Consider the following 22,069-nt stretch of genomic DNA (forward strand, 5'->3'; position numbering starts at 1 on the left):
CTTAGTGAAGTACACTTTCAAACTGTTGAATTTGCATCCTAACGTAATGTTGGAATGTAAAAATCTGTCACTTTCTTACCAGTTACTGTTGGTGTCATGGGCGTGACCCTCGTTAGTACTCTGTTCATTACAGAGGAGAGCTGTTCTAGGACACTGGGGAGGTCAGTGAACTCAGACACTGATAGAGCGTAACTAGGCTCATGTGATATCTTCTGCAGCTCTCCGCTGTCAGAGCTCCTTGTTCCAATGCCAATCACAAAGATGCCCTGCTGTTTGAGAGCAGACGCTGGGGTATCTACATTGTCATAAGACCTTCCACCATTTAGCAGGATCAACATCTGTGGAACGCCTTGCAGGAGCCTACTCCCGGAGGAGTTTGTAAAGACGCTGTCCCTGACATATTGGAGAGCGACCCCGGTGTTGAGGGGTCTGCCCCCTTTGTGTGTCAGCCCTCTGAGCGCATCCACAATATCCTCTCTTGTGGTGTATCTTTTCAGATTGAAATGGACCTGTGCATCTCTGCTGTACTGGACTACAGAGACACGGTCTTTGTTTTCTCCCACATTGAGCTTCTCCACCACCCTCTCAACAAAATCACGCATGGCAGGGAAGCCAGTCCTTGTGCTATCAGAACCATCCAGAAGGAATACGATATCCTTTTTGGCAGTGTCAACTGAGAAAAGACAGGAAGAGAAAAAATAAAAACCTTTGCCAAAAGTACGCTCCTGGACTCATCATCAAGTGGTGGACTATTTTTGTCAAAACATCTAGCATTGCCTATTTCAATTTGTAACCAAAGGAAAGCACACCACCATCTCTATTTAAATGCGCATGTGAAGCTAAACATGTATATTGCACTCAAATGCTTTTCCTCAGTCTAGGTGAAACAAGTCAGGTAGACTTTCAGGCCAGCAAGAAGCTGTGCTTGTCAACATACCAAGTACAGTTGGTGGTTCTGAGGTGACTTCAGCAACCACAGCCTCCACGGAGGACTGAAGTTGCTGTTGGACACTGGGAAGGTCAGTGAATTCAGACACAGACAGAGCATAACTGGGATCGCGGGATATCTTCTGCAGTTCTCTGCTATCAGAGTTCTTGGTTCCAATTGCAAAGGTCAAGACACCCAGCTGTTTGAGAGCAGAGGCTGGTGCATCAACACTGTCGAAAGACCTTCCACCACTTAGCAATACCAGGATCTGTGGAACTCCTTCCAGGCGCCTGCTTCCGCCAGAGGCCGTGAAGACGTTATCCCTCAAGTACTGGAGAGCTGCTCCAGTGTTGAGGGGTCTTCCGCCTTTGTGCCTCAAACCTCTGACAGTGTCAAGGATCTCGCCCTTTGTGGTGTACGTGTTCAGATAGAACTGGACAGCTGGATCTCTGCTGTACTGAACCACTGAGACACGGTCTTTGCTGTTATCCACACTGAGTTTCTCTACTAGTCTGTGGACAAAGTCTCGCATAGCTGGGAATTCAGTTCTAGTGCCATCGGATCCGTCCAGCAAGAACACAACATCCCTTCCTAGTGGCTGTCTCTCCACTAGGAAAACATAGAATTTGAGACAAATTTAGGTTCATGTGTCAAACATTTGCCATACAAAAGTCACACGATGAAAGCTAACCTCAAGGTTTACAACATTAACTCTACTGATTCTGGCACAACTGTTTTGTCAAAGTGGAACTGGTTGATCTCAGCTTAGTGAAGTACACTTTCAAACTGTTGAATTTGCATCCTAACGTAATGTTGGAATGTAAAAATCTGTCACTTTCTTACCAGTTACTGTTGGTGTCATGGGCGTGACCCTCGTTAGTACTCTGTTCATTACAGAGGAGAGCTGTTCTAGGACACTGGGGAGGTCAGTGAACTCAGACACTGATAGAGCGTAACTAGGCTCATGTGATATCTTCTGCAGCTCTCCGCTGTCAGAGCTCCTTGTTCCAATGCCAATCACAAAGATGCCCTGCTGTTTGAGAGCAGACGCTGGGGTATCTACATTGTCATAAGACCTTCCACCATTTAGCAGGATCAACATCTGTGGAACGCCTTGCAGGAGCCTACTCCCGGAGGAGTTTGTAAAGACGCTGTCCCTGACATATTGGAGAGCGACCCCGGTGTTGAGGGGTCTGCCCCCTTTGTGTGTCAGCCCTCTGAGCGCATCCACAATATCCTCTCTTGTGGTGTATCTTTTCAGATTGAAATGGACCTGTGCATCTCTGCTGTACTGGACTACAGAGACACGGTCTTTGTTTTCTCCCACATTGAGCTTCTCCACCACCCTCTCAACAAAATCACGCATGGCAGGGAAGCCAGTCCTTGTGCTATCAGAACCATCCAGAAGGAATACGATATCCTTTTTGGCAGTGTCAACTGAGAAAAGACAGGAAGAGAAAAAATAAAAACCTTTGCCAAAAGTACGCTCCTGGACTCATCATCAAGTGGTGGACTATTTTTGTCAAAACATCTAGCATTGCCTATTTCAATTTGTAACCAAAGGAAAGCACACCACCATCTCTATTTAAATGCGCACGTGAAGCTAAACATGTATATTGCACTCAAATGCTTTTCCTCAGTCTAGGTGAAACAAGTCAGGTAGACTTTCAGGCCAGCAAGAAGCTGTGCTTGTCAACATACCAAGTACAGTTGGTGGTTCTGAGGTGACTTCAGCAACCACAGCCTCCACGGAGGACTGAAGTTGCTGTTGGACACTGGGAAGGTCAGTGAATTCAGACACAGACAGAGCATAACTGGGATCGCGGGATATCTTCTGCAGTTCTCTGCTATCAGAGTTCTTGGTTCCAATTGCAAAGGTCAAGACACCCAGCTGTTTGAGAGCAGAGGCTGGTGCATCAACACTGTCGAAAGACCTTCCACCACTTAGCAATACCAGGATCTGTGGAACTCCTTCCAGGCGCCTGCTTCCGCCAGAGGCCGTGAAGACGTTATCCCTCAAGTACTGGAGAGCTGCTCCAGTGTTGAGGGGTCTTCCGCCTTTGTGCCTCAAACCTCTGACAGTGTCAAGGATCTCGCCCTTTGTGGTGTACGTGTTCAGATAGAACTGGACAGCTGGATCTCTGCTGTACTGAACCACTGAGACACGGTCTTTGCTGTCATCCACACTGAGTTTCTCTACTAGTCTGTGGACAAAGTCTCGCATAGCTGGGAATTCAGTTCTAGTGCCATCGGATCCGTCCAGCAAGAACACAACATCCCTTCCTAGTGGCTGTCTCTCCACTAGGAAAACATAGAATTTGAGACATATTTAGGTTCATGTGTCAAACATTTGCCATACAAAAGTCACACGATGAAAGCTAACCTCAAGGTTTACAACATTAACTCTACTGATTCTGGCACAACTGTTTTGTCAAAGTGGAACTGGTTGATCTCAGCTTAGTGAAGTACACTTTCAAACTGTTGAATTTGCATCCTAACGTAATGTTGGAATGTAAAAATCTGTCACTTTCTTACCAGTTACTGTTGGTGTCATGGGCGTGACCCTCGTTAGTACTCTGTTCATTACAGAGGAGAGCTGTTCTAGGACACTGGGGAGGTCAGTGAACTCAGACACTGATAGAGCGTAACTAGGCTCATGTGATATCTTCTGCAGCTCTCCGCTGTCAGAGCTCCTTGTTCCAATGCCAATCACAAAGATGCCCTGCTGTTTGAGAGCAGACGCTGGGGTATCTACATTGTCATAAGACCTTCCACCATTTAGCAGGATCAACATCTGTGGAACGCCTTGCAGGAGCCTACTCCCGGAGGAGTTTGTAAAGACGCTGTCCCTGACATATTGGAGAGCGACCCCGGTGTTGAGGGGTCTGCCCCCTTTGTGTGTCAGCCCTCTGAGCGCATCCACAATATCCTCTCTTGTGGTGTATCTTTTCAGATTGAAATGGACCTGTGCATCTCTGCTGTACTGGACTACAGAGACACGGTCTTTGTTTTCTCCCACATTGAGCTTCTCCACCACCCTCTCAACAAAATCACGCATGGCAGGGAAGCCAGTCCTTGTGCTATCAGAACCATCCAGAAGGAATACGATATCCTTTTTGGCAGTGTCAACTGAGAAAAGACAGGAAGAGAAAAAATAAAAACCTTTGCCAAAAGTACGCTCCTGGACTCATCATCAAGTGGTGGACTATTTTTGTCAAAACATCTAGCATTGCCTATTTCAATTTGTAACCAAAGGAAAGCACACCACCATCTCTATTTAAATGCGCACGTGAAGCTAAACATGTATATTGCACTCAAATGCTTTTCCTCAGTCTAGGTGAAACAAGTCAGGTAGACTTTCAGGCCAGCAAGAAGCTGTGCTTGTCAACATACCAAGTACAGTTGGTGGTTCTGAGGTGACTTCAGCAACCACAGCCTCCACGGAGGACTGAAGTTGCTGTTGGACACTGGGAAGGTCAGTGAATTCAGACACAGACAGAGCATAACTGGGATCGCGGGATATCTTCTGCAGTTCTCTGCTATCAGAGTTCTTGGTTCCAATTGCAAAGGTCAAGACACCCAGCTGTTTGAGAGCAGAGGCTGGTGCATCAACACTGTCGAAAGACCTTCCACCACTTAGCAATACCAGGATCTGTGGAACTCCTTCCAGGCGCCTGCTTCCGCCAGAGGCCGTGAAGACGTTATCCCTCAAGTACTGGAGAGCTGCTCCAGTGTTGAGGGGTCTTCCGCCTTTGTGCCTCAAACCTCTGACAGTGTCAAGGATCTCGCCCTTTGTGGTGTACGTGTTCAGATAGAACTGGACAGCTGGATCTCTGCTGTACTGAACCACTGAGACACGGTCTTTGCTGTCATCCACACTGAGTTTCTCTACTAGTCTGTGGACAAAGTCTCGCATAGCTGGGAATTCAGTTCTAGTGCCATCGGATCCGTCCAGCAAGAACACAACATCCCTTCCTAGTGGCTGTCTCTCCACTAGGAAAACATAGAATTTGAGACATATTTAGGTTCATGTGTCAAACATTTGCCATACAAAAGTCACACGATGAAAGCTAACCTCAAGGTTTACAACATTAACTCTACTGATTCTGGCACAACTGTTTTGTCAAAGTGGAACTGGTTGATCTCAGCTTAGTGAAGTACACTTTCAAACTGTTGAATTTGCATCCTAACGTAATGTTGGAATGTAAAAATCTGTCACTTTCTTACCAGTTACTGTTGGTGTCATGGGCGTGACCCTCGTTAGTACTCTGTTCATTACAGAGGAGAGCTGTTCTAGGACACTGGGGAGGTCAGTGAACTCAGACACTGATAGAGCGTAACTAGGCTCATGTGATATCTTCTGCAGCTCTCCGCTGTCAGAGCTCCTTGTTCCAATGCCAATCACAAAGATGCCCTGCTGTTTGAGAGCAGACGCTGGGGTATCTACATTGTCATAAGACCTTCCACCATTTAGCAGGATCAACATCTGTGGAACGCCTTGCAGGAGCCTACTCCCGGAGGAGTTTGTAAAGACGCTGTCCCTGACATATTGGAGAGCGGCCCCGGTGTTGAGGGGTCTGCCCCCTTTGTGTGTCAGCCCTCTGAGCGCATCCACAATATCCTCTCTTGTGGTGTATCTTTTCAGATTGAAATGGACCTGTGCATCTCTGCTGTACTGGACTACAGAGACACGGTCTTTGTTTTCTCCCACATTGAGCTTCTCCACCACCCTCTCAACAAAATCACGCATGGCAGGGAAGCCAGTCCTTGTGCTATCAGAACCATCCAGAAGGAATACGATATCCTTTTTGGCAGTGTCAACTGAGAAAAGACAGGAAGAGAAAAAATAAAAACCTTTGCCAAAAGTACGCTCCTGGACTCATCATCAAGTGGTGGACTATTTTTGTCAAAACATCTAGCATTGCCTATTTCAATTTGTAACCAAAGGAAAGCACACCACCATCTCTATTTAAATGCGCACGTGAAGCTAAACATGTATATTGCACTCAAATGCTTTTCCTCAGTCTAGGTGAAACAAGTCAGGTAGACTTTCAGGCCAGCAAGAAGCTGTGCTTGTCAACATACCAAGTACAGTTGGTGGTTCTGAGGTGACTTCAGCAACCACAGCCTCCACGGAGGACTGAAGTTGCTGTTGGACACTGGGAAGGTCAGTGAATTCAGACACAGACAGAGCATAACTGGGATCGCGGGATATCTTCTGCAGTTCTCTGCTATCAGAGTTCTTGGTTCCAATTGCAAAGGTCAAGACACCCAGCTGTTTGAGAGCAGAGGCTGGTGCATCAACACTGTCGAAAGACCTTCCACCACTTAGCAATACCAGGATCTGTGGAACTCCTTCCAGGCGCCTGCTTCCGCCAGAGGCCGTGAAGACGTTATCCCTCAAGTACTGGAGAGCTGCTCCAGTGTTGAGGGGTCTTCCGCCTTTGTGCCTCAAACCTCTGACAGTGTCAAGGATCTCGCCCTTTGTGGTGTACGTGTTCAGATAGAACTGGACAGCTGGATCTCTGCTGTACTGAACCACTGAGACACGGTCTTTGCTGTCATCCACACTGAGTTTCTCTACTAGTCTGTGGACAAAGTCTCGCATAGCTGGGAATTCAGTTCTAGTGCCATCGGATCCGTCCAGCAAGAACACAACATCCCTTCCTAGTGGCTGTCTCTCCACTAGGAAAACATAGAATTTGAGACATATTTAGGTTCATGTGTCAAACATTTGCCATACAAAAGTCACACGATGAAAGCTAACCTCAAGGTTTACAACATTAACTCTACTGATTCTGGCACAACTGTTTTGTCAAAGTGGAACTGGTTGATCTCAGCTTAGTGAAGTACACTTTCAAACTGTTGAATTTGCATCCTAACGTAATGTTGGAATGTAAAAATCTGTCACTTTCTTACCAGTTACTGTTGGTGTCATGGGCGTGACCCTCGTTAGTACTCTGTTCATTACAGAGGAGAGCTGTTCTAGGACACTGGGGAGGTCAGTGAACTCAGACACTGATAGAGCGTAACTAGGCTCATGTGATATCTTCTGCAGCTCTCCGCTGTCAGAGCTCCTTGTTCCAATGCCAATCACAAAGATGCCCTGCTGTTTGAGAGCAGACGCTGGGGTATCTACATTGTCATAAGACCTTCCACCATTTAGCAGGATCAACATCTGTGGAACGCCTTGCAGGAGCCTACTCCCGGAGGAGTTTGTAAAGACGCTGTCCCTGACATATTGGAGAGCGACCCCGGTGTTGAGGGGTCTGCCCCCTTTGTGTGTCAGCCCTCTGAGCGCATCCACAATATCCTCTCTTGTGGTGTATCTTTTCAGATTGAAATGGACCTGTGCATCTCTGCTGTACTGGACTACAGAGACACGGTCTTTGTTTTCTCCCACATTGAGCTTCTCCACCACCCTCTCAACAAAATCACGCATGGCAGGGAAGCCAGTCCTTGTGCTATCAGAACCATCCAGAAGGAATACGATATCCTTTTTGGCAGTGTCAACTGAGAAAAGACAGGAAGAGAAAAAATAAAAACCTTTGCCAAAAGTACGCTCCTGGACTCATCATCAAGTGGTGGACTATTTTTGTCAAAACATCTAGCATTGCCTATTTCAATTTGTAACCAAAGGAAAGCACACCACCATCTCTATTTAAATGCGCATGTGAAGCTAAACATGTATATTGCACTCAAATGCTTTTCCTCAGTCTAGGTGAAACAAGTCAGGTAGACTTTCAGGCCAGCAAGAAGCTGTGCTTGTCAACATACCAAGTACAGTTGGTGGTTCTGAGGTGACTTCAGCAACCACAGCCTCCACGGAGGACTGAAGTTGCTGTTGGACACTGGGAAGGTCAGTGAATTCAGACACAGACAGAGCATAACTGGGATCGCGGGATATCTTCTGCAGTTCTCTGCTATCAGAGTTCTTGGTTCCAATTGCAAAGGTCAAGACACCCAGCTGTTTGAGAGCAGAGGCTGGTGCATCAACACTGTCGAAAGACCTTCCACCACTTAGCAATACCAGGATCTGTGGAACTCCTTCCAGGCGCCTGCTTCCGCCAGAGGCCGTGAAGACGTTATCCCTCAAGTACTGGAGAGCTGCTCCAGTGTTGAGGGGTCTTCCGCCTTTGTGCCTCAAACCTCTGACAGTGTCAAGGATCTCGCCCTTTGTGGTGTACGTGTTCAGATAGAACTGGACAGCTGGATCTCTGCTGTACTGAACCACTGAGACACGGTCTTTGCTGTTATCCACACTGAGTTTCTCTACTAGTCTGTGGACAAAGTCTCGCATAGCTGGGAATTCAGTTCTAGTGCCATCGGATCCGTCCAGCAAGAACACAACATCCCTTCCTAGTGGCTGTCTCTCCACTAGGAAAACATAGAATTTGAGACAAATTTAGGTTCATGTGTCAAACATTTGCCATACAAAAGTCACACGATGAAAGCTAACCTCAAGGTTTACAACATTAACTCTACTGATTCTGGCACAACTGTTTTGTCAAAGTGGAACTGGTTGATCTCAGCTTAGTGAAGTACACTTTCAAACTGTTGAATTTGCATCCTAACGTAATGTTGGAATGTAAAAATCTGTCACTTTCTTACCAGTTACTGTTGGTGTCATGGGCGTGACCCTCGTTAGTACTCTGTTCATTACAGAGGAGAGCTGTTCTAGGACACTGGGGAGGTCAGTGAACTCAGACACTGATAGAGCGTAACTAGGCTCATGTGATATCTTCTGCAGCTCTCCGCTGTCAGAGCTCCTTGTTCCAATGCCAATCACAAAGATGCCCTGCTGTTTGAGAGCAGACGCTGGGGTATCTACATTGTCATAAGACCTTCCACCATTTAGCAGGATCAACATCTGTGGAACGCCTTGCAGGAGCCTACTCCCGGAGGAGTTTGTAAAGACGCTGTCCCTGACATATTGGAGAGCGACCCCGGTGTTGAGGGGTCTGCCCCCTTTGTGTGTCAGCCCTCTGAGCGCATCCACAATATCCTCTCTTGTGGTGTATCTTTTCAGATTGAAATGGACCTGTGCATCTCTGCTGTACTGGACTACAGAGACACGGTCTTTGTTTTCTCCCACATTGAGCTTCTCCACCACCCTCTCAACAAAATCACGCATGGCAGGGAAGCCAGTCCTTGTGCTATCAGAACCATCCAGAAGGAATACGATATCCTTTTTGGCAGTGTCAACTGAGAAAAGACAGGAAGAGAAAAAATAAAAACCTTTGCCAAAAGTACGCTCCTGGACTCATCATCAAGTGGTGGACTATTTTTGTCAAAACATCTAGCATTGCCTATTTCAATTTGTAACCAAAGGAAAGCACACCACCATCTCTATTTAAATGCGCACGTGAAGCTAAACATGTATATTGCACTCAAATGCTTTTCCTCAGTCTAGGTGAAACAAGTCAGGTAGACTTTCAGGCCAGCAAGAAGCTGTGCTTGTCAACATACCAAGTACAGTTGGTGGTTCTGAGGTAACTTCAGCAACCACAGCCTCCACGGAGGACTGAAGTTGCTGTTGGACACTGGGAAGGTCAGTGAATTCAGACACAGACAGAGCATAACTGGGATCGCGGGATATCTTCTGCAGTTCTCTGCTATCAGAGTTCTTGGTTCCAATTGCAAAGGTCAAGACACCCAGCTGTTTGAGAGCAGAGGCTGGTGCATCAACACTGTCGAAAGACCTTCCACCACTTAGCAATACCAGGATCTGTGGAACTCCTTCCAGGCGCCTGCTTCCGCCAGAGGCCGTGAAGACGTTATCCCTCAAGTACTGGAGAGCTGCTCCAGTGTTGAGGGGTCTTCCGCCTTTGTGCCTCAAACCTCTGACAGTGTCAAGGATCTCGCCCTTTGTGGTGTACGTGTTCAGATAGAACTGGACAGCTGGATCTCTGCTGTACTGAACCACTGAGACACGGTCTTTGCTGTCATCCACACTGAGTTTCTCTACTAGTCTGTGGACAAAGTCTCGCATAGCTGGGAATTCAGTTCTAGTGCCATCGGATCCGTCCAGCAAGAACACAACATCCCTTCCTAGTGGCTGTCTCTCCACTAGGAAAACATAGAATTTGAGACATATTTAGGTTCATGTGTCAAACATTTGCCATACAAAAGTCACACGATGAAAGCTAACCTCAAGGTTTACAACATTAACTCTACTGATTCTGGCACAACTGTTTTGTCAAAGTGGAACTGGTTGATCTCAGCTTAGTGAAGTACACTTTCAAACTGTTGAATTTGCATCCTAACGTAATGTTGGAATGTAAAAATCTGTCACTTTCTTACCAGTTACTGTTGGTGTCATGGGCGTGACCCTCGTTAGTACTCTGTTCATTACAGAGGAGAGCTGTTCTAGGACACTGGGGAGGTCAGTGAACTCAGACACTGATAGAGCGTAACTAGGCTCATGTGATATCTTCTGCAGCTCTCCGCTGTCAGAGCTCCTTGTTCCAATGCCAATCACAAAGATGCCCTGCTGTTTGAGAGCAGACGCTGGGGTATCTACATTGTCATAAGACCTTCCACCATTTAGCAGGATCAACATCTGTGGAACGCCTTGCAGGAGCCTACTCCCGGAGGAGTTTGTAAAGATGCTGTCCCTGACATATTGGAGAGCGGCCCCGGTGTTGAGGGGTCTGCCCCCTTTGTGTGTCAGCCCTCTGAGCGCATCCACAATATCCTCTCTTGTGGTGTATCTTTTCAGATTGAAATGGACCTGTGCATCTCTGCTGTACTGGACTACAGAGACACGGTCTTTGTTTTCTCCCACATTGAGCTTCTCCACCACCCTCTCAACAAAATCACGCATGGCAGGGAAGCCAGTCCTTGTGCTATCAGAACCATCCAGAAGGAATACGATATCCTTTTTGGCAGTGTCAACTGAGAAAAGACAGGAAGAGAAAAAATAAAAACCTTTGCCAAAAGTACGCTCCTGGACTCATCATCAAGTGGTGGACTATTTTTGTCAAAACATCTAGCATTGCCTATTTCAATTTGTAACCAAAGGAAAGCACACCACCATCTCTATTTAAATGCGCACGTGAAGCTAAACATGTATATTGCACTCAAATGCTTTTCCTCAGTCTAGGTGAAACAAGTCAGGTAGACTTTCAGGCCAGCAAGAAGCTGTGCTTGTCAACATACCAAGTACAGTTGGTGGTTCTGAGGTGACTTCAGCAACCACAGCCTCCACGGAGGACTGAAGTTGCTGTTGGACACTGGGAAGGTCAGTGAATTCAGACACAGACAGAGCATAACTGGGATCGCGGGATATCTTCTGCAGTTCTCTGCTATCAGAGTTCTTGGTTCCAATTGCAAAGGTCAAGACACCCAGCTGTTTGAGAGCAGAGGCTGGTGCATCAACACTGTCGAAAGACCTTCCACCACTTAGCAATACCAGGATCTGTGGAACTCCTTCCAGGCGCCTGCTTCCGCCAGAGGCCGTGAAGACGTTATCCCTCAAGTACTGGAGAGCTGCTCCAGTGTTGAGGGGTCTTCCGCCTTTGTGCCTCAAACCTCTGACAGTGTCAAGGATCTCGCCCTTTGTGGTGTACGTGTTCAGATAGAACTGGACAGCTGGATCTCTGCTGTACTGAACCACTGAGACACGGTCTTTGCTGTCATCCACACTGAGTTTCTCTACTAGTCTGTGGACAAAGTCTCGCATAGCTGGGAATTCAGTTCTAGTGCCATCGGATCCGTCCAGCAAGAACACAACATCCCTTCCTAGTGGCTGTCTCTCCACTAGGAAAACATAGAATTTGAGACATATTTAGGTTCATGTGTCAAACATTTGCCATACAAAAGTCACACGATGAAAGCTAACCTCAAGGTTTACAACATTAACTCTACTGATTCTGGCACAACTGTTTTGTCAAAGTGGAACTGGTTGATCTCAGCTTAGTGAAGTACACTTTCAAACTGTTGAATTTGCATCCTAACGTAATGTTGGAATGTAAAAATCTGTCACTTTCTTACCAGTTACTGTTGGTGTCATGGGCGTGACCCTCGTTAGTACTCTGTTCATTACAGAGGAGAGCTGTTCTAGGACACTGGGGAGGTCAGTGAACTCAGACACTGATAGAGCGTAACTAGGCTCATGTGATATCTTCTGCAGCTCTCCGCTGTCAGAGCTCCTTGTTCCAATGCCAATCACAAAGATGCCCTGCTGTTTGAGAGCAGACGCTGGGGTATCTACATTGTCATAAGACCTTCCACCATTTAGCAGGATCAACATCTGTGGAACGCCTTGCAGGAGCCTACTCCCGGAGGAGTTTGTAAAGACGCTGTCCCTGACATATTGGAGAGCGACCCCGGTGTTGAGGGGTCTGCCCCCTTTGTGTGTCAGCCCTCTGAGCGCATCCACAATATCCTCTCTTGTGGTGTATCTTTTCAGATTGAAATGGACCTGTGCATCTCTGCTGTACTGGACTACAGAGACACGGTCTTTGTTTTCTCCCACATTGAGCTTCTCCACCACCCTCTCAACAAAATCACGCATGGCAGGGAAGCCAGTCCTTGTGCTATCAGAACCATCCAGAAGGAATACGATATCCTTTTTGGCAGTGTCAACTGAGAAAAGACAGGAAGAGAAAAAATAAAAACCTTTGCCAAAAGTACGCTCCTGGACTCATCATCAAGTGGTGGACTATTTTTGTCAAAACATCTAGCATTGCCTATTTCAATTTGTAACCAAAGGAAAGCACACCACCATCTCTATTTAAATGCGCACGTGAAGCTAAACATGTATATTGCACTCAAATGCTTTTCCTCAGTCTAGGTGAAACAAGTCAGGTAGACTTTCAGGCCAGCAAGAAGCTGTGCTTGTCAACATACCAAGTACAGTTGGTGGTTCTGAGGTGACTTCAGCAACCACAGCCTCCACGGAGGACTGAAGTTGCTGTTGGACACTGGGAAGGTCAGTGAATTCAGACACAGACAGAGCATAACTGGGATCGCGGGATATCTTCTGCAGTTCTCTGCTATCAGAGTTCTTGGTTCCAATTGCAAAGGTCAAGACACCCAGCTGTTTGAGAGCAGAGGCTGGTGCATCAACACTGTCGAAAGACCTTCCACCACTTAGCAATACCAGGATCTGTGGAACTCCTTCCAGGCGCCTGCTTCCGCCAGAGGCCGTGAAGACGTTATCCCTCAAGTACTGGAGAGCTGCTCCAGTGTTGAGGGGTCTTCCGCCTTTGTGCCTCAAACCTCTGACAGTGTCAAGGATCTCGCCCTTTGTGGTGTACGTGTTCAGATAGAACTGGACAGCTGGATCTCTGCTGTACTGAACCACTGAGACACGGTCTTTGCTGTCATCCACACTGAGTTTCTCTACTAGTCTGTGGACAAAGTCTCGCATAGCTGGGAATTCAGTTCTAGTGCCATCGGATCCGTCCAGCAAGAACACAACATCCCTTCCTAGTGGCTGTCTCTCCACTAGGAAAACATAGAATTTGAGACATATTTAGGTTCATGTGTCAAACATTTGCCATACAAAAGTCACACGATGAAAGCTAACCTCAAGGTTTACAACATTAACTCTACTGATTCTGGCACAACTGTTTTGTCAAAGTGGAACTGGTTGATCTCAGCTTAGTGAAGTACACTTTCAAACTGTTGAATTTGCATCCTAACGTAATGTTGGAATGTAAAAATCTGTCACTTTCTTACCAGTTACTGTTGGTGTCATGGGCGTGACCCTCGTTAGTACTCTGTTCATTACAGAGGAGAGCTGTTCTAGGACACTGGGGAGGTCAGTGAACTCAGACACTGATAGAGCGTAACTAGGCTCATGTGATATCTTCTGCAGCTCTCCGCTGTCAGAGCTCCTTGTTCCAATGCCAATCACAAAGATGCCCTGCTGTTTGAGAGCAGACGCTGGGGTATCTACATTGTCATAAGACCTTCCACCATTTAGCAGGATCAACATCTGTGGAACGCCTTGCAGGAGCCTACTCCCGGAGGAGTTTGTAAAGACGCTGTCCCTGACATATTGGAGAGCGACCCCGGTGTTGAGGGGTCTGCCCCCTTTGTGTGTCAGCCCTCTGAGCGCATCCACAATATCCTCTCTTGTGGTGTATCTTTTCAGATTGAAATGGACCTGTGCATCTCTGCTGTACTGGACTACAGAGACACGGTCTTTGTTTTCTCCCACATTGAGCTTCTCCACCACCCTCTCAACAAAATCACGCATGGCAGGGAAGCCAGTCCTTGTGCTATCAGAACCATCCAGAAGGAATACGATATCCTTTTTGGCAGTGTCAACTGAGAAAAGACAGGAAGAGAAAAAATAAAAACCTTTGCCAAAAGTACGCTCCTGGACTCATCATCAAGTGGTGGACTATTTTTGTCAAAACATCTAGCATTGCCTATTTCAATTTGTAACCAAAGGAAAGCACACCACCATCTCTATTTAAATGCGCACGTGAAGCTAAACATGTATATTGCACTCAAATGCTTTTCCTCAGTCTAGGTGAAACAAGTCAGGTAGACTTTCAGGCCAGCAAGAAGCTGTGCTTGTCAACATACCAAGTACAGTTGGTGGTTCTGAGGTGACTTCAGCAACCACAGCCTCCACGGAGGACTGAAGTTGCTGTTGGACACTGGGAAGGTCAGTGAATTCAGACACAGACAGAGCATAACTGGGATCGCGGGATATCTTCTGCAGTTCTCTGCTATCAGAGTTCTTGGTTCCAATTGCAAAGGTCAAGACACCCAGCTGTTTGAGAGCAGAGGCTGGTGCATCAACACTGTCGAAAGACCTTCCACCACTTAGCAATACCAGGATCTGTGGAACTCCTTCCAGGCGCCTGCTTCCGCCAGAGGCCGTGAAGACATTATCCCTCAAGTACTGGAGAGCTGCTCCAGTGTTGAGGGGTCTTCCGCCTTTGTGCCTCAAACCTCTGACAGTGTCAAGGATCTCGCCCTTTGTGGTGTACGTGTTCAGATAGAACTGGACAGCTGGATCTCTGCTGTACTGAACCACTGAGACACGGTCTTTGCTGTTATCCACACTGAGTTTCTCTACTAGTCTGTGGACAAAGTCTCGCATAGCTGGGAATTCAGTTCTAGTGCCATCGGATCCGTCCAGCAAGAACACAACATCCCTTCCTAGTGGCTGTCTCTCCACTAGGAAAACATAGAATTTGAGACATATTTAGGTTCATGTGTCAAACATTTGCCATACAAAAGTCACACGATGAAAGCTAACCTCAAGGTTTACAACATTAACTCTACTGATTCTGGCACAACTGTTTTGTCAAAGTGGAACTGGTTGATCTCAGCTTAGTGAAGTACACTTTCAAACTGTTGAATTTGCATCCTAACGTAATGTTGGAATGTAAAAATCTGTCACTTTCTTACCAGTTACTGTTGGTGTCATGGGCGTGACCCTCGTTAGTACTCTGTTCATTACAGAGGAGAGCTGTTCTAGGACACTGGGGAGGTCAGTGAACTCAGACACTGATAGAGCGTAACTAGGCTCATGTGATATCTTCTGCAGCTCTCCGCTGTCAGAGCTCCTTGTTCCAATGCCAATCACAAAGATGCCCTGCTGTTTGAGAGCAGACGCTGGGGTATCTACATTGTCATAAGACCTTCCACCATTTAGCAGGATCAACATCTGTGGAACGCCTTGCAGGAGCCTACTCCCGGAGGAGTTTGTAAAGACGCTGTCCCTGACATATTGGAGAGCGACCCCGGTGTTGAGGGGTCTGCCCCCTTTGTGTGTCAGCCCTCTGAGCGCATCCACAATATCCTCTCTTGTGGTGTATCTTTTCAGATTGAAATGGACCTGTGCATCTCTGCTGTACTGGACTACAGAGACACGGTCTTTGTTTTCTCCCACATTGAGCTTCTCCACCACCCTCTCAACAAAATCACGCATGGCAGGGAAGCCAGTCCTTGTGCTATCAGAACCATCCAGAAGGAATACGATATCCTTTTTGGCAGTGTCAACTGAGAAAAGACAGGAAGACAAAAAATAAAAACCTTTGCCAAAAGTACGCTCCTGGACTCATCATCAAGTGGTGGACTATTTTTGTCAAAACATCTAGCATTGCCTATTTCAATTTGTAACCAAAGGAAAGCACACCACCATCTCTATTTAAATGCGCACGTGAAGCTAAACATGTATATTGCACTCAAATGCTTTTCCTCAGTCTAGGTGAAACAAGTCAGGTAGACTTTCAGGCCAGCAAGAAGCTGTGCTTGTCAACATACCAAGTACAGTTGGTGGTTCTGAGGTGACTTCAGCAACCACAGCCTCCACGGAGGACTGAAGTTGCTGTTGGACACTGGGAAGGTCAGTGAATTCAGACACAGACAGAGCATAACTGGGATCGCGGGATATCTTCTGCAGTTCTCTGCTATCAGAGTTCTTGGTTCCAATTGCAAAGGTCAAGACACCCAGCTGTTTGAGAGCAGAGGCTGGTGCATCAACACTGTCGAAAGACCTTCCACCACTTAGCAATACCAGGATCTGTGGAACTCCTTCCAGGCGCCTGCTTCCGCCAGAGGCCGTGAAGACATTATCCCTCAAGTACTGGAGAGCTGCTCCAGTGTTGAGGGGTCTTCCGCCTTTGTGCCTCAAACCTCTGACAGTGTCAAGGATCTCGCCCTTTGTGGTGTACGTGTTCAGATAGAACTGGACAGCTGGATCTCTGCTGTACTGAACCACTGAGACACGGTCTTTGCTGTCATCCACACTGAGTTTCTCTACTAGTCTGTGGACAAAGTCTCGCATAGCTGGGAATTCAGTTCTAGTGCCATCGGATCCGTCCAGCAAGAACACAACATCCCTTCCTAGTGGCTGTCTCTCCACTAGGAAAACATAGAATTTGAGACATATTTAGGTTCATGTGTCAAACATTTGCCATACAAAAGTCACACGATGAAAGCTAACCTCAAGGTTTACAACATTAACTCTACTGATTCTGGCACAACTGTTTTGTCAAAGTGGAACTGGTTGATCTCAGCTTAGTGAAGTACACTTTCAAACTGTTGAATTTGCATCCTAACGTAATGTTGGAATGTAAAAATCTGTCACTTTCTTACCAGTTACTGTTGGTGTCATGGGCGTGACCCTCGTTAGTACTCTGTTCATTACAGAGGAGAGCTGTTCTAGGACACTGGGGAGGTCAGTGAACTCAGACACTGATAGAGCGTAACTAGGCTCATGTGATATCTTCTGCAGCTCTCCGCTGTCAGAGCTCCTTGTTCCAATGCCAATCACAAAGATGCCCTGCTGTTTGAGAGCAGACGCTGGGGTATCTACATTGTCATAAGACCTTCCACCATTTAACAGGATCAACATCTGTGGAACGCCTTGCAGGAGCCTACTCCCGGAGGAGTTTGTAAAGACGCTGTCCCTGACATATTGGAGAGCGACCCCGGTGTTGAGGGGTCTGCCCCCTTTGTGTGTCAGCCCTCTGAGCGCATCCACAATATCCTCTCTTGTGGTGTATCTTTTCAGATTGAAATGGACCTGTGCATCTCTGCTGTACTGGACTACAGAGACACGGTCTTTGTTTTCTCCCACATTGAGCTTCTCCACCACCCTCTCAACAAAATCACGCATGGCAGGGAAGCCAGTCCTTGTGCTATCAGAACCATCCAGAAGGAATACGATATCCTTTTTGGCAGTGTCAACTAAGAAAAGACAGGAAGACAAAAAATAAAAACCTTTGCCAAAAGTACGCCCCTGGACTCATCATCAAGTGGTGGACTATTTTTGTCAAAACATCTAGCATTGCCTATTTCAATTTGTAACCAAAGGAAAGCACATCACCATCTCTATTTAAATGTGCACGTGAAGCTAAACATGTATACTGCACTCAAATGCTTTTCCTCAGTCTAGGTGAAACAAGTCAGGTAGACTTTCAGGCCAGCAAGAAGCTGTGCTTGTCAACATACCAAGTACAGTTGGTGGTTCTGAGGTGACTTCAGCAACCACAGCCTCCACGGAGGACTGAAGTTGCTGTTGGACACTGGGAAGGTCAGTGAATTCAGACACAGACAGAGCATAACTGGGATCGCGGGATATCTTCTGCAGTTCTCTGCTATCAGAGTTCTTGGTTCCAATTGCAAAGGTCAAGACACCCAGCTGTTTGAGAGCAGAGGCTGGTGCATCAACACTGTCGAAAGACCTTCCACCACTTAGCAATACCAGGATCTGTGGAACTCCTTCCAGGCGCCTGCTTCCGCCAGAGGCCGTGAAGACGTTATCCCTCAAGTACTGGAGAGCTGCTCCAGTGTTGAGGGGTCTTCCGCCTTTGTGCCTCAAACCTCTGACAGTGTCAAGGATCTCGCCCTTTGTGGTGTACGTGTTCAGATAGAACTGGACAGCTGGATCTCTGCTGTACTGAACCACTGAGACACGGTCTTTGCTGTCATCCACACTGAGTTTCTCTACTAGTCTGTGGACAAAGTCTCGCATAGCTGGGAATTCAGTTCTAGTGCCATCGGATCCGTCCAGCAAGAACACAACATCCCTTCCTAGTGGCTGTCTCTCCACTAGGAAAACATAGAATTTGAGACATATTTAGGTTCATGTGTCAAACATTTGCCATACAAAAGTCACACGATGAAAGCTAACCTCAAGGTTTACAACATTAACTCTACTGATTCTGGCACAACTGTTTTGTCAAAGTGGAACTGGTTGATCTCAGCTTAGTGAAGTACACTTTCAAACTGTTGAATTTGCATCCTAACGTAATGTTGGAATGTAAAAATCTGTCACTTTCTTACCAGTTACTGTTGGTGTCATGGGCGTGACCCTCGTTAGTACTCTGTTCATTACAGAGGAGAGCTGTTCTAGGACACTGGGGAGGTCAGTGAACTCAGACACTGATAGAGCGTAACTAGGCTCATGTGATATCTTCTGCAGCTCTCCGCTGTCAGAGCTCCTTGTTCCAATGCCAATCACAAAGATGCCCTGCTGTTTGAGAGCAGACGCTGGGGTATCTACATTGTCATAAGACCTTCCACCATTTAGCAGGATCAACATCTGTGGAACGCCTTGCAGGAGCCTACTCCCGGAGGAGTTTGTAAAGACGCTGTCCCTGACATATTGGAGAGCGACCCCGGTGTTGAGGGGTCTGCCCCCTTTGTGTGTCAGCCCTCTGAGCGCATCCACAATATCCTCTCTTGTGGTGTATCTTTTCAGATTGAAATGGACCTGTGCATCTCTGCTGTACTGGACTACAGAGACACGGTCTTTGTTTTCTCCCACATTGAGCTTCTCCACCACCCTCTCAACAAAATCACGCATGGCAGGGAAGCCAGTCCTTGTGCTATCAGAACCATCCAGAAGGAATACGATATCCTTTTTGGCAGTGTCAACTGAGAAAAGACAGGAAGACAAAAAATAAAAACCTTTGCCAAAAGTACGCTCCTGGACTCATCATCAAGTGGTGGACTATTTTTGTCAAAACATCTAGCATTGCCTATTTCAATTTGTAACCAAAGGAAAGCACACCACCATCTCTATTTAAATGCGCACGTGAAGCTAAACATGTATATTGCACTCAAATGCTTTTCCTCAGTCTAGGTGAAACAAGTCAGGTAGACTTTCAGGCCAGCAAGAAGCTGTGCTTGTCAACATACCAAGTACAGTTGGTGGTTCTGAGGTGACTTCAGCAACCACAGCCTCCACGGAGGACTGAAGTTGCTGTTGGACACTGGGAAGGTCAGTGAATTCAGACACAGACAGAGCATAACTGGGATCGCGGGATATCTTCTGCAGTTCTCTGCTATCAGAGTTCTTGGTTCCAATTGCAAAGGTCAAGACACCCAGCTGTTTGAGAGCAGAGGCTGGTGCATCAACACTGTCGAAAGACCTTCCACCACTTAGCAATACCAGGATCTGTGGAACTCCTTCCAGGCGCCTGCTTCCGCCAGAGGCCGTGAAGACGTTATCCCTCAAGTACTGGAGAGCTGCTCCAGTGTTGAGGGGTCTTCCGCCTTTGTGCCTCAAACCTCTGACAGTGTCAAGGATCTCGCCCTTTGTGGTGTACGTGTTCAGATAGAACTGGACAGCTGGATCTCTGCTGTACTGAACCACTGAGACACGGTCTTTGCTGTCATCCACACTGAGTTTCTCTACTAGTCTGTGGACAAAGTCTCGCATAGCTGGGAATTCAGTTCTAGTGCCATCGGATCCGTCCAGCAAGAACACAACATCCCTTCCTAGTGGCTGTCTCTCCACTAGGAAAACACAGAATTTGAGACATATTTAGGTTCATGTGTCAAACATTTGCCATACAAAAGTCACACGATGAAAGCTAACCTCAAGGTTTACAACATTAACTCTACTGATTCTGGCACAACTGTTTTGTCAAAGTGGAACTGGTTGATCTCAGCTTAGTGAAGTACACTTTCAAACTGTTGAATTTGCATCCTAACGTAATGTTGGAATGTAAAAATCTGTCACTTTCTTACCAGTTACTGTTGGTGTCATGGGCGTGACCCTCGTTAGTACTCTGTTCATTACAGAGGAGAGCTGTTCTAGGACACTGGGGAGGTCAGTGAACTCAGACACTGATAGAGCGTAACTAGGCTCATGTGATATCTTCTGCAGCTCTCCGCTGTCAGAGCTCCTTGTTCCAATGCCAATCACAAAGATGCCCTGCTGTTTGAGAGCAGACGCTGGGGTATCTACATTGTCATAAGACCTTCCACCATTTAGCAGGATCAACATCTGTGGAACGCCTTGCAGGAGCCTACTCCCGGAGGAGTTTGTAAAGACGCTGTCCCTGACATATTGGAGAGCGGCCCCGGTGTTGAGGGGTCTGCCCCCTTTGTGTGTCAGCCCTCTGAGCGCATCCACAATATCCTCTCTTGTGGTGTATCTTTTCAGATTGAAATGGACCTGTGCATCTCTGCTGTACTGGACTACAGAGACACGGTCTTTGTTTTCTCCCACATTGAGCTTCTCCACCACCCTCTCAACAAAATCACGCATGGCAGGGAAGCCAGTCCTTGTGCTATCAGAACCATCCAGAAGGAATACGATATCCTTTTTGGCAGTGTCAACTGAGAAAAGACAGGAAGACAAAAAATAAAAACCTTTGCCAAAAGTACGCTCCTGGACTCATCATCAAGTGGTGGACTATTTTTGTCAAAACATCTAGCATTGCCTATTTCAATTTGTAACCAAAGGAAAGCACACCACCATCTCTATTTAAATGCGCACGTGAAGCTAAACATGTATATTGCACTCAAATGCTTTTCCTCAGTCTAGGTGAAACAAGTCAGGTAGACTTTCAGGCCAGCAAGAAGCTGTGCTTGTCAACATACCAAGTACAGTTGGTGGTTCTGAGGTGACTTCAGCAACCACAGCCTCCACGGAGGACTGAAGTTGCTGTTGGACACTAGGAAGGTCAGTGAATTCAGACACAGACAGAGCATAACTGGGATCGCGGGATATCTTCTGCAGTTCTCTGCTATCAGAGTTCTTGGTTCCAATTGCAAAGGTCAAGACACCCAGCTGTTTGAGAGCAGAGGCTGGTGCATCAACACTGTCGAAAGACCTTCCACCACTTAGCAATACCAGGATCTGTGGAACTCCTTCCAGGCGCCTGCTTCCGCCAGAGGCCGTGAAGACATTATCCCTCAAGTACTGGAGAGCTGCTCCAGTGTTGAGGGGTCTTCCGCCTTTGTGCCTCAAACCTCTGACAGTGTCAAGGATCTCGCCCTTTGTGGTGTACGTGTTCAGATAGAACTGGACAGCTGGATCTCTGCTGTACTGAACCACTGAGACACGGTCTTTGCTGTCATCCACACTGAGTTTCTCTACTAGTCTGTGGACAAAGTCTCGCATAGCTGGGAATTCAGTTCTAGTGCCATCGGATCCGTCCAGCAAGAACACAACATCCCTTCCTAGTGGCTGTCTCTCCACTAGGAAAACATAGAATTTGAGACATATTTAGGTTCATGTGTCAAACATTTGCCATACAAAAGTCACACGATGAAAGCTAACCTCAAGGTTTACAACATTAACTCTACTGATTCTGGCACAACTGTTTTGTCAAAGTGGAACTGGTTGATCTCAGCTTAGTGAAGTACACTTTCAAACTGTTGAATTTGCATCCTAACGTAATGTTGGAATGTAAAAATCTGTCACTT

The 22,069-nt window shown here is 46.8% G+C and overlaps 2 protein-coding genes across 2 annotated transcripts in view; both read right to left on the reverse strand.

Moving 5' to 3' along the window:
- The window catches only part of LOC117251369 (uncharacterized), a 65,389-nt gene extending 58,019 nt beyond the window's left edge, over window positions 1-7,370 (reverse strand). The window contains exons 1-9 of the mRNA XM_078174824.1: window positions 6,848-7,370; window positions 6,014-6,613; window positions 5,156-5,749; window positions 4,322-4,921; window positions 3,464-4,057; window positions 2,630-3,229; window positions 1,772-2,365; window positions 938-1,537; window positions 80-673 (exon numbers count right to left, since the gene is read on the reverse strand). Of these exons, the coding sequence (XP_078030950.1) occupies window positions 80-673; window positions 938-1,537; window positions 1,772-2,365; window positions 2,630-3,229; window positions 3,464-4,057; window positions 4,322-4,921; window positions 5,156-5,749; window positions 6,014-6,613; window positions 6,848-7,370 (5,299 nt within the window). The remainder of the gene's footprint in view (window positions 1-79; window positions 674-937; window positions 1,538-1,771; window positions 2,366-2,629; window positions 3,230-3,463; window positions 4,058-4,321; window positions 4,922-5,155; window positions 5,750-6,013; window positions 6,614-6,847) is intronic.
- Window positions 7,371-7,640: 270 nt separating this feature from the next.
- LOC144466903 (uncharacterized) overlaps window positions 7,641-22,069 on the reverse strand; it is a 34,428-nt gene continuing 19,999 nt past the window's right edge. The window contains exons 25-40 of the mRNA XM_078174825.1: window positions 21,242-21,841; window positions 20,384-20,977; window positions 19,550-20,149; window positions 18,692-19,285; window positions 17,858-18,457; window positions 17,000-17,593; window positions 16,166-16,765; window positions 15,308-15,901; window positions 14,462-15,073; window positions 12,782-13,363; window positions 11,924-12,517; window positions 11,090-11,689; window positions 10,239-10,825; window positions 9,398-9,992; window positions 8,540-9,133; window positions 7,641-8,305 (exon numbers count right to left, since the gene is read on the reverse strand). Of these exons, the coding sequence (XP_078030951.1) occupies window positions 7,641-8,305; window positions 8,540-9,133; window positions 9,398-9,992; window positions 10,239-10,825; window positions 11,090-11,689; window positions 11,924-12,517; window positions 12,782-13,363; window positions 14,462-15,073; window positions 15,308-15,901; window positions 16,166-16,765; window positions 17,000-17,593; window positions 17,858-18,457; window positions 18,692-19,285; window positions 19,550-20,149; window positions 20,384-20,977; window positions 21,242-21,841 (9,605 nt within the window). The remainder of the gene's footprint in view (window positions 8,306-8,539; window positions 9,134-9,397; window positions 9,993-10,238; window positions 10,826-11,089; window positions 11,690-11,923; window positions 12,518-12,781; window positions 13,364-14,461; window positions 15,074-15,307; window positions 15,902-16,165; window positions 16,766-16,999; window positions 17,594-17,857; window positions 18,458-18,691; window positions 19,286-19,549; window positions 20,150-20,383; window positions 20,978-21,241; window positions 21,842-22,069) is intronic.

The sequence above is a fragment of the Epinephelus lanceolatus genome, chromosome 14, assembly GCF_041903045.1.
Source record: "Epinephelus lanceolatus isolate andai-2023 chromosome 14, ASM4190304v1, whole genome shotgun sequence".
NCBI classification, from domain to species: Eukaryota; Metazoa; Chordata; class Actinopteri; order Perciformes; family Serranidae; genus Epinephelus; species Epinephelus lanceolatus.